This window comes from Piliocolobus tephrosceles, chromosome 20, assembly GCF_002776525.5.
Source record: "Piliocolobus tephrosceles isolate RC106 chromosome 20, ASM277652v3, whole genome shotgun sequence".
NCBI lineage: Eukaryota > Metazoa > Chordata > Mammalia > Primates > Cercopithecidae > Piliocolobus > Piliocolobus tephrosceles.
The window spans coordinates 20,009,869-20,021,895 of NC_045453.1; the positions used below are offsets into that span (position 1 = coordinate 20,009,869).

Below are 12,027 nucleotides of genomic sequence, written 5' to 3' on the forward strand. Positions count from 1 at the left end.
CCACTAATTTTTGTATTTGTAATAGAAACGGGGTTTCACCATGTTAGCCAGGCTGCTCTCAAACTCCTGACTTCAGGTGATCTGCCCACCTCAGCTTCCCAAAGTGCTGGGATTACAGGTGATAGCCACCGTGCCTAGCCAATGTGGGAAGTCTTAACACAAAGGTCCTGCAGTGTAATCTGGACATTGTTTGTGTCTGTGCAATCTCCTAATCCATCTCTCTGGCCCTCCCAGGGATTTGTGAGCCACTCAGTATCCTTTAACAAATGCCTTTTCTGCTCAAATTAGCTGGAGTGGATTCTGTTATTTGCAACTAAAAGCCTGACCCCTCCTAATTCATGTAGCCCCCAAGTCTCAGTTTCCCAAGCTGCACAAAGAATGGGATAACCACCCCAGTGGGCAGCTAAAAGGGGCCTGGGGAGTCATTTTGTGAACTCACCACGGTGTCACACACACGGGGCTAGTTGTGACTGCGGCAGTGTTGTCTGATCACTCACTGAACTGGCTTGGGAAGTAAGCAGACTGGTTTGAGTCCCAGCTCTGCAGTGACCTTTTGTGTGACCTTGAGCAAGTCGCTTCTTTCTCTCTGAACCTCAGTTGCCTCAATGGGAGAATGGGCCCCCGTTACAAGGGCCTACTCCATGTAGGAAGTTATTACAAAAACCAAAGGATTACAGCATGGAAAGTCTCAGCACAGAGCCCCACATGGGACATGCCCACATCAGCAACACTTGGAGGAATATAGGTGATCTTTGCTTCTCTAGACTAAAGAAAATAAGAGTACAGATGGGATCCTGACGTACCCTGATATGAACGTGGCAGCTAAATGCTGACCTTTGGAAAACTCAACTCTGATTAATGCCACTGGATTGCATAGTTTAAAATGGATGGTCAGCCAGGCGTGGTGGCTCATGCCTGTAATACACTTTGGGAGGCCAAGGCGGGTGGATCATTGAGGTCAGGAGTTCGAGACCAGCCAGGCCAACATGGTGAAACCCCGTCCCTACAAAAAATACAAAAATTAGCCAGAAATCGCCTGAACCTGGGAGGCAGAAGTTGCAGTTAGCCGAGATGGTGCCATTGCACTCCAGCCTGGACAACAGAGTGAGACTGTCACAAAATAATAAAATAAAATAATAAAATAGAAGGCCAGGCACACTGGCTCACACTTATAATCTCAGCACTTTAGGAGGCTGAGGCGGGTGAATCACTTGAGCTCACAAGTTCAAGACCAGCCTGGGCAATGTGGTGAAACTCTACAAAAAAAATTAAAAATTAGTTGGGCATGGTGGTGTGTTCCTGTAGTCCCAGCTACTCAGGAGGCTGAGGTGGGAGGATGGCGTGTGCCTGTAGTCCCAGCTACTCGGGAGGCTGAGGCAGGAGGATGGCATGAGCCTGGGAGGCGGAGGTTGCTGTGAGCAGAGATGTTGCCACAGCACTCCAGCCTGGGCGACAGAGTGAGACCTTGTCTCAAAAAATAAATAAATAAAATAATTGGGCTCAGTCCCTCGGAAAGAAACCCCCTTCAGGTTCTACTCAATGGTCAGCCCCTCAGAGAGGGCTCCCAGTCACATCATCTCCCTACCCGCCTCCCCCTCTTTATTTACCTTCAGCGCATCTAGCCCCCGTGGGATTATATTACATGCATACTGGTATCAAACTGCTTCCCAGTGAGAGTGTCAGATCAATAGGGAGAGACCAAACCTGTTTTGTCCACCACTGTGTCACTGCTGAGGACGTGACTCATACAGAGAGCTCAGTGCACAACCGTCTCCGGAATGCAGGGTTTTGGCCCACGTGCTCACTGTCCCCAGTGGGCCTCTCTCTCCACAGGCTGCAGTTTTGCCTATGGCCACCAGATGGCGAGCGTGCTGGACTGCATGAAAAAGTCTGAGCCAGTTCCTGTCTCAGTCATTGCCAAAGGAAACCAGTAAGGACCTGGCAGCTTCTGCCAGCTTCTGCCAGGTTCACCAGGCCCCATTGTGTCTCCCTCTTCTTCTCCTCATTCTGAAAACACTCAACCCAGAGTGGAACCTTCAAGCCCTTCCCCTCCTACCTGGCCTCTCACTGACCCGCTGGTGTGGCCTGAGAAGCAAGCAGATTAGAGAGTGTTCTAATTAGGTGGAGTGAATTCTGTTATTTGCGACTAAAAACCTGACTCCTCCAAATTCATGTAACCCTTGAGTCTCAGTTTTCCAAGCTGCACAAAGAGTGGAATAACCACCCCAGTGGGCAGCTAAGAGGAGCCCGGGGAGTCATTTCGTAATGGTGCTCACTGCAGGGCCGTTTGCCATGGCCAGAGTTTGGGGACAATCTGAATGTCCATCCGCTGGGGGCTGGCCACATGCATTATCCCCTGTTCACATAGCAGACATCACACCCTCTAAAAATGGATGGAGGTGCTGTTGAACTGCACCAATATGGATCAATACTCAAGGCTTCAGATTAAGATTTAAAAAAAAAAAAAAAATGGGGCGAGGGGACAGGGCAGAAGAGTGTGTATAAAATGCTACCATTTATGTAGAAAAAGGGGGCCGGGAGCAGTGGTTCATTCCCATAATCCCAGCACTTTAGGAGGCCAAGGCGGGCAGATCACCTGAGGTCAGGAGTTACAGACCAGCCTGGCCAACATGGTGAAACCTTGTCTCTACTGAAAATACAAAAGTCAGCTGGGCATGGTGGCAGGTGCCTTTAATCCCAGCTACTCGGTAGGCTGAAACAGAAAAATCGCTTGAATCCAGGAGGTGGAGGCTGCAGTGAGCTGAGATTGCACTACTGCACGCCAGCTTGGGCGACAGAACGAGACTGTCTCAAAAAAAAAAAGAAAAAGAAAAAAGGAGTAGAGAAAAATGCCTCTGCATTTGTTTATAAATGCAGACTCTCCCTGAGGACTATGTGGGAATGGGGATTGGAGGGGACCAGGGTGGCAGGGAGGCACAGGCTTTATATTCTGGGCCCTTTCGTATCTTCAGATTTGAGTCATGTGGCTGTTTTATCTGGTCAGATGAATGGCAAAACTAAAAGCAACCATTTCTCTATCCTCGAGTAAGCAAGCCACTTCTTCCCTGGATGTCTTTGCTTCTAAGGGAGGTTGCCGCAGAGGCTGGATGGGAGAGGTGCAGTGGGACACCTCAACGTGGCCTCTGCATTTGAGCTGTGCTGCTTGCTGCTCCTACTTAGGAGCCGCATGACCTTCATTGTGTCCAAGCCCTGGGGACACAGCAGGAAACGGACAGCCCCTCCCTCACCCAGCTCACATTCAATTGGGACACACAGGAGAAGTTATAAATCCCCACACCCTTTGCTTGGGGATATGAAGAAAACATTGAGGGCATGAGGGGCCAGTGGGCGGGTGGCTATTTCAGAGGTGACATCTGAAGAATCAGGTGCCAGCCACAGAAGAGGGTGTCAGGTCCAAGTAGCAGAGCGTGCAGGTGAAACAAGAAAGGCAGGAGCTGAAAGAAGACCATGGATGACCCCTCGTAGCCACGGCCCCTCCTCTCTCTGGTCTTCAGGATGAAATGAGACAACAGAGGGAAGGTGCACACACATGCCCAGGAACGGGAAGCTAACATTCTTCTCACTTTAAAAAATGACTTGGAGGCTGCATGCAGTGGCTCACGCCTGTAATCCCAGAACTTTGGGAGGCTGAGGCAGGCGGATCACCTGAGGTCAGGAGTTTGAGACCAGCCTGACCAACGTGGAGAAATCTCATCTCTACTAAAAATACAAAATTAGCCGAGCATGGTGGTGGACACCTGTAATCCCAGCTACTCAGGAGGCTGAAGCAGGAGAATCGCTTGAACCTGGCAGGTGGAGGTTGCAGTGAGCCAAGATTGCGCCACTCCAGCCTGGGCAAGAGCAAAACACCATCTCAGAAAAAAAAAAAAAAAAAAGACTTGGGAGGCCAAGGTGGGCGGATCACCTGAGACCAGGAGTTCAAGACCAGCCTGGCCAACATGGCGAAAACCCCATCTCTACTAAAAATACAAAAATTACCCGGGCATGGGTGGTGGGCACCTGTAATCCCAGTTACTCAGGAGGCTGAGGCAGGAGAATCGCTTGAACTTGGGAGGTGGAGGTGGCAGTGAGCTATCGCGCCATTGCACTCCAGCCTGTGCAATGGAGACCCTCCTTCCAAAAAAAAAGACGAACATCCAGGTGCCATGGCTTACACCTGTAATCCCAGCACTTTGGTAGTCTGAGGCAGGCAGATCACTTCAAGTCAGGAGTTCAAGACCAGCCTGGGAAATACGTGAAACCCTCGTCTCTACTAAAAATACAAAAAAATGAGCCGGGCATGGTGGTGCGCGTCTGAATCCCCGGCTACTCGGGAGGCCAAGGCACCAGAATTGCTTGAACCCGCGAGGCGGAGGTTACAGTGAGCTGAGATCGCAACACCGCACCCCAGCCTGGGCGACAGAGCAAGACTCCGTCTCAAAAAACAAAAAATAAAAATAAATTTGTAGACAGTCTTGTCTTCCTGTGAAGAATGAGAGGCCCACCCTGACAGGGCTCCTAGGCCCTGCTCACCATCTGTCCCCAGTAACTGAAACTGTGCATGGCTCATAACAGGTCTCCTACACTACTTGAGTAACTGAGCGATCGTTGTCCCCATGAGGATGCAAGTTTGATAAAGGCAGGGACCTGACTCCTTGACAGAACCATGGGATCCTCAGTGCCTGGGCAGTGCCTGACGCCATGCGTGTTTACTCATTGGCATGAATGCATTTATACCCATGAGGGTCAACCTCCCCTGCCGGCCATGTCACATCTTGGCCCTGGGCACAGGAAGGGGTTTGTGGAGATCTTTTCTGGGGAGCTACTGGATTCCAGAGAAGGAACACTGCTGCCCAGGAAACCAAACCTCAGCCTTGCAAGTTGGCTTCATTCTACTCATCCCCTGTGCACCTCTAGCCAGGCCCAGAGCCATGGACCAGGGCAGCTGCGAGGGGCCAGGATCCTTGCTGCCCACGTGAGGCCTGTTAGCTCGGCCTCCCTACTGGCCTCAGGAAGACAACTCCCTCCTCTCCCAACTGTCTGACGAGGACTGGCGTGGGAAGCACCCACTAGGGACCATTCTCTCCAGTGTGCCCACCACCTGGCTGTGGGGGCTGTTCGTGACCTCTCACGGCCCCCTCTGGGTTTGGTTGTGCAAACCTGACACAGCCATCCCGACCAAATGGAAAACTGCAAATTCGAGGACGACCACGGCATTTTTCCAAAACAGTTTAATTAAAAAAAGGTAAAGAAATCTGAAAAAATTGGGGGGTGGGGGAAGGAATGGGAAAACCCAAAAAAGCATACCGTGTGAGTCTACTGGCTCAGTGACAAAGAAACACCACCATCAAAAAGATATTTAAGTTTAATACAAATTTTATACAAAGAAAATGTGAAAAAATACTTCCATATGCTAAAAGCAATTATGCTTCACAAATAAGGCCAGCTAGGCTATTTTTTTGTTTTTTTGACAACTGCAATTCACAAATGTTCTTTCTCTCCTGTTTTCTTCTAATACTCTCTTATTTCTTCTCTAATATGGGTAACTAGCTGGAAACTGTACAGTTCGCATCCTCTTATCAACAATGAAGAGAAAGTAAACAAGACTAAAATGTACAACAAAACGTACTGGAATGATATCGTACAATTAATTTTCTCATATACATACATCACCTTTTGCTTTTTGATCAATGCTTTTTGTTTTACACAACATACAAAATGGCTCTACAGCATACGTAGTGTACGGACAGCATGATGGGGCCTTGCTTTCTCTCATACTGCCTGTGTTTCATGCTTACATAAAAACGTGAAATTCCATCATATAAATAATACGTACATGCTTCATCCCAGACTCAAAACGTCCTCTGCGTGCACCTTGCCTTTGAGTCCTTGCTTCCAAGAAGTGCAGCATCTCTGACCAAGTGTGTGTGTGAGTGTGTTTAAAGGAACCACAAAGCAAAGATTTCTTTTTTTTCAGAGTTCATGATCCTAACACTTTCTATGTTCTCCTCTTCTGTGACTGAGCTGAGTAGGGCTTGTTTCGGTTTCTCTTCTGTAAACAAGGACATGGTTTTTCCCTTTTAGGAGTAGAGTCATCATTTCAATCACGTGAAATAAACTAGCTTCTCCCTGTGTCCCTCTGGTCCGGAGAGCTTGCGTTTTAGGAACGTCGTAATGTAGTAGCTGAAAGGAGCCAACGGCTTGACAGGATAGAGTCTGTGCCGAAACTCCCGATCCCAACATGCTGTGTAGACACATGAGTGAAAAACGGCTCGCCCTCCCCTGGGTATCCAAGGATGAGGATGTGAGTGTGAAAGTGGTCCCCGGGCCCAGTATCCATTCCATTGTGTGACAGACAGGCTAACTGACCATCCCTTCTCCAATACCAAAACATTCTTTTTGTTGTTGGGGTTGGTTGGTTTTTTTTTAATTGTTTTTCTTTTTCTTTTTTTTTTTTTATAAGTTAAAGTTAATACAAATATAAAAAGGGGAAGGTCCTCTAGGTTTCAATGACATCCACAAATTATACATTATTTACACCTAAAGCACAGGGCTCGTATGGGTGAACAGTTCGCAGTCAAAGCCGATGCCGGGTGTCCTGTAGTGTAGCAGCCCCTGCGCCGGGGTTCAGGCTCAACTGAGGGTTTTGTCGTTCTCAAGTCTGACAGTGGCTGTTCTCCTCCCTTTGTTGTTTCTTCTTTTCCTGGCGTCTGGGTTTAAACTCTCCAATGGGATGGGTGGTTTGTGTCCCGACTCGCTGCTAGTCCCAGAAGGTGTCCAGCCGAGACTCTTTCGGGAGGAGGCTCTTCGTGCTGGTACTGGTGTTGTGCTCGGAACGTGTCGATCCCCTCTTCTCCTCGCTGCTGCTCCAACTGGATTTACTGCTCCGGGAATGGTCTGAGGAGGAAAACCAATGTGTTTAGCATGCCTGCCCACCTGTGCATAACTACCCTGCAGTCCGACCTGCCCTTCCCGCACAGGAAACCACCTTGCCCTCCCCACTGATGGTTCCAACACTGCCACCACTGACTGCCCTACATCTGTGGGTCTGGAGAACAGAAAGGTAGCACAACTTGTTTTTTAGGATTTAACAGCCAGTGGAAAAAAACAGTAGGGTGTCATGCTCACAGAGAATAAAGATTTGTGAACTGCCAAGGAAGGCATTTCTTGTGCCGTGTCTGGAACCGTGTACCCTTACTACATCACTGAGCGACACAAGCACCCCATGCACTTCTGGGTCCAACCTTGGCTCCTGGAGAAAGACACCGAAATTTGGCATGCAGTCTACTTCCGTTAGTGGGATTTCTTTTATCAATGTATAGGCTACTTGAAAAATGGACTTACAACCAAATCACACTTGTCCACCCAAGGGAGAGGATCATAAAGGAGAAGAATGGGTAAGTCCACCTGGGAACACAGACCCACTGACTCCCGGTAAGGACAAGCTTATGGGTGACTGAAGGATTCAGAACCAGAGTAAGACCTAGGATGGCTTCAAGGACACATGGACAAGGAGCTGAGTAGTGACTGAGTAAGAAATAAATGAAGAAGCTGAAGAGCCGAATGAGGTGTCTGTGAAGAGCACTTTAGCCAACAGCCCAGGTCTGCAGGCTCTGCTGGACAGCTGACTGGGAGAAACGTCCAGCCAAGCCCTAAGATCCCATCACATCCTGGATCATTTACTAAGTTCAGACAGACTGGGACAGAATTATTTTTCAATTTCTTAAGGTGGGTGATAATGTTTGGTTGAAAGAGGTTGAGGGAAAGAGTAGAGTGGGCCAAGGAGGGGACCATGCTACTACCTAGGGGGGCTGCATTTCTTGCTGCCTGGTAAAAAGGCATGTGTGGGTAATCATGAGTTCTGGAAGATAAGCAGTGAAGAGAATGACAAAGATCTCCAAAGTCATGTAGTTACTCAGGAGAGAACTCTTCTTAGTCACTTGCATCAGTGACCAAAAGGGAGCAATACTGTGGCAGGCAGAGCTAGGGGCAAAGGCAGAGTCTTAACAATCCTCAATCTGCCTTCTTATGCCTTCTTCCCTTAGCCACCAAGCCTATGCTTTTAGTTCTTCAGAAGGACTCTGGGGAGTGATCCAGTTGGTCATCCCCATCCGTGAGAATATCCTACAGTGATGTGGTCAAACCACATCAAGTCCTTCCAGCTCTGGTGAGGGCAGAGACTACCGGCGGGTACTAGAAGAAATGGGACCAGGGCCAAGCTGAGTTCAGTATCTCTCTCCCAGAACCAGGCTGGCCAATGGAGGGATCTGCAGGCCCTCACTCCTCATATGGAGAGGACACGGGACACTGGCTGTCATAGCCAATCACCACAGGAGGGAATCAGTGTTCATCTAGGACCCTTTATGAACAGAGCGAGGACGATCTCCATCAAGAAGCCAGGCCACATGCTCGCTCTCATTTCCTAATGCAGTTTGTGATGGCGACCAGAGGCACAGCAAAGAAGCAACATTGCAAAGGAAGACCCACCACTCAAAAGAACAGGAGAAGACACACTCACAAAGAAAAACACACACGGACACACACAGAACGAGCCTTCTGCATGCCAGGAAGAAGCCCCGGCAGCTTCCATGAGACAGGGTCATACTTACACTTCTGGGCGGGGTAGTTGGGGTGCGGCTGGTGGTCTGTGGTGGTTGGGGCATAGGCAGGTTGCTTGTCACACCTTTTGCTAACTGAAGAGATAGCACAGGTAGCCTCAGAGTCTGTCAGAGAGCTGGAATTCCGCACAACCCCAAGTGCTTACTATTTTTGTTCATCAACAGGCTACTGTTATTAGAACCAGTTGGCACCTTCATTCATGTCACCATTGTCCAACTTTAATGCAAGCACAGGAGACTAAGGCTCTTTAAAAATGCGTATCAAACCACAAACAGGATCACTGGACACAGCACAGCATTACAGGTAGGAAATAAGGTATACAATGACATAAAAGCAACTCAGCATTTTGTAAGCCACCAATTCTCAGAACCACTAGCTCTGCCAATAGCCTAATTCAACCATGGGAAACGGAGGCGGGCACTAGAAACATGCTAAGGTTGAAGGCACCATCCCAGAAATCCAGACAACTTAAGGCAAGTAATAACATCAACTGCCCACAGTGATAACAGAATAGGGAGGAGAGGATGGAGAAGGCACACATGAGGAGGAGGACTGAGGAAGGGGCTCCAGATGAGGTGGCAAGTCAGCTAAATTCTCAGCTAGGATGGTAGCACACCAACAAATCACCTCTGAAATCAGAGAGTCAAAAAACAGTGATATGAAAGGAGCCTCCATAAATAACTGATATGGTGAGAAGTTTCATAGGAAAACAATTGAAAGTAAGATCAAGAGAAAAAACAGAAACTCTATGAAAAAGTAAGGCTGTAAAAGAATGGAAATATAATCACAGTACACTATGTGACTCTGCCATGAATGATAAAGTCATAATCATGTAAGAAAGAATTATCACACTGCAACTTTCTAGACTAAGCCAACAGACAAGAGTGAGGCTTAACTGCAGTTATAGAACAGAATGTACATGTTCTCAACCTTGACAACGGGAAAGTCACAGGGCAGGTGGGAAGGCTGGCTACGACAGGGGTGGGAGAGGTGAGGAGAAGATGGGCTGCCAAAAGAGGGGTCAAGAGATACTGTCTGTAGCAGACAAAAGAGCTAAGGAGGCAGGTGTTTCATTGGAGCAAGGTAGCACATAAAATAGTAACCTCAGCAGTGTGGAAAGAGGAAGAGTAACTCTCACCTTTTAAAGCTGGAAGTCAACAAGTAATATCTAAAGTCAAGAAATAGAGGTATAGGCAAGTACATTATTTATTAGTAAGGATATTAGTAAGGAGGTAACAGGAGGACCAGAATGGGCAGTGCAAACTGGAACTAGGAAGAGTTTTTCCCTGCACTATTTTATTCTCTGCAACTCTGTGCATATATATCTTTAACTAAAAGCTTAAAATGAAAAGACGAACAGGAGACACCCGTGCCCACATACTAAGGGAACTCATACCCCTACTAAAATTCTCTCCCTTCCAACTAAACTTAGATGTACTGTCCTAGTACCTGATGCACATAAATAGCACAGGAGCCTTGATGTTTTTAAAACCCATGCTCCTTCTAGATATGTCACGTGCGCTGTCGCCAGAAAGCAAGTGCTGGCAGAAGTAAAGTGAGATGGATGAGGAATTAGAAAGGGATCAAAACTGAGGAAGTCTTTCTGCTTTGACGTGACCTGTCAACACAAACTGCTCTGGTGAGGAAATCGGGAAGACTGCAAAGACCAAAGGCTGCATTCCTGCACAGACCCCTGTGGCCTCCCTGCAGCTTCTCACTCATGCTCTCAGAATCACTCTGGCACTGACTGCAAAACGCACTTTTCCTGCCAGTTTCTGACCATGGGTTCCATGGTGCTCTCACTGTGCCCAGCCTCTTTCCAAGTCCTAAATGTGGGACTAAATCTCTTGTTTTTAAAACACAGTCTCACTCTGTCGCCCAGAGTGGAATGCAGTGGCGTGATCTCAACTCACTATAACCTCCGCCTCCTGGGTTCAAGCAATTCTCCTGCCTCAGCCTCCTGAGTAGCTGGGATTACAGGGGTGCATCACCACGCCTAGCTAATTTTTTATACTTTTAGTAGAGACAGGGTTTCATCATGTTGGTGAGGCTGGTCTTGAACTCCTGACCTCAAATGATCCGCCCACCTTGGCCTCTCAAAGTGCTGGGATTATAGGCATGAGCCACCACACCTGACCTAAATGTGGGGCTAAATCTTTTTTAGTGTATCCCTGGGTGTACCTCAATCTTTATCTAAACCCTGGAGAGGAGGCCCTTTCTGACATGAAGATACCATGATTCTAGCCAATCTGGTCGTCTTTTAAGAAGAAAGTCTCTGCCGCTGACCACAGTGGCACATGCCTGTGATCCCAGCTACTCAAGAGGCTGCGGTGGGAGAATCGCTTGAGCTCAGGCCAAGTTCAAGGCCAGCCTTTGTCTCTTAGGTTTCAAAGCAACATTTAGAATTAAAAATGTCAGCTGGGCATGGTGGCTCACGCCTGTAATCCAAGCACTCTGGATTGCCTGAGCTCAGGAGTTTGAGACCAACCTGGGCAACACAGTGAAACGCCATCTCTACTAAAATACAAAAACTTAGCCAGGCGTGGCGGTGTGCACCTGTAATCCCAGCAACTCGAGAGGCTGAGGCAGGAGAATCGCTTGAACCTGGGAGGCGGAGGTTGCAGTGAGCCAAGGCTGCACCATTGCACTCCAGCCTGGGCAACAGTGCAAGACTCTGTCTCAAAAAGTAATAATAATAATAATTTAAAATGTCCATGACTGTTAATGGCTTAGGGGGATGGTGGAGTATCAGAATAGAAACTGTATCATATCAGCGGCAGAGTGTGTAAAGAAAGAGAAATGGAGACAAAATGAAATGACTTTTTTTTTTTTTTTTTTTTTTAAATATGTGGTCTCATTCTGTTGCCCAGCTGGAGTGCAGTGGCTATTCACAGGCACTCACTGCAGCCTCAAAACTCCTAGGCTCAAGTGACCCTCTGCCTCAGCCTCTCCAAGCAGCTGGGACTACAGGTGCACCCTCGCTTTAGAATAACAACCCTAGAAGAGACATCTAACTGGGCTGAGGAAGGAGACAGGACAGGTCTTACGCTGTGCCATTCAATACGGTAACCACTACAATAAGATACAATGTTGAATTCCATTCCTCAGTCACACTAGCCACAGTTCAAGGCTTCAGCAGTGACACGTGGCTAGTGGCTACCATAGTGGACAGTGCAAATATGGCCATTGTCACAGAACGTTCTATTGGAGACGCAAGGTGTCAAGGAAGGCACTTGGAGACAGATGGGGATATTTAAGTGCCTAGGAAGAAAAGCAGTACAGAGTGAGAAATTTGCCTACAACAAAGGATGCAGATGCCTTTGAATGGCAGGAGAGAAGGACAGGGCACACCTTGCAGAGGCCAGAGGAGCAGCCCAGCATCCAGGGATGGTGATGCGGGGAGAGATG

General features: G+C 48.1%; 1 protein-coding gene across 14 annotated transcripts in view; it reads right to left on the reverse strand.

Moving 5' to 3' along the window:
• Positions 1-5,347: 5,347 nt before the first annotated feature.
• Positions 5,348-12,027, reverse strand: part of ZMYND8 (zinc finger MYND-type containing 8) — a 150,587-nt gene continuing 143,907 nt past the window's right edge. For 9 of the 14 annotated variants that reach the window (XM_023192507.2, XM_023192499.2, XM_023192498.2 and 6 more), the window contains 2 exons: positions 8,610-8,693; positions 5,348-6,897 (listed from right to left, as the gene is read on the reverse strand). In XM_023192507.2, the coding sequence (XP_023048275.1) occupies positions 6,761-6,897; positions 8,610-8,693 (221 nt within the window). In that variant the 3' untranslated portion in view covers positions 5,348-6,760. The remainder of the gene's footprint in view (positions 6,898-8,609; positions 8,694-12,027) is intronic. The other 5 variants (XM_023192509.2, XM_023192505.2, XM_023192500.3 and 2 more) reach the window with 1 other exon arrangement.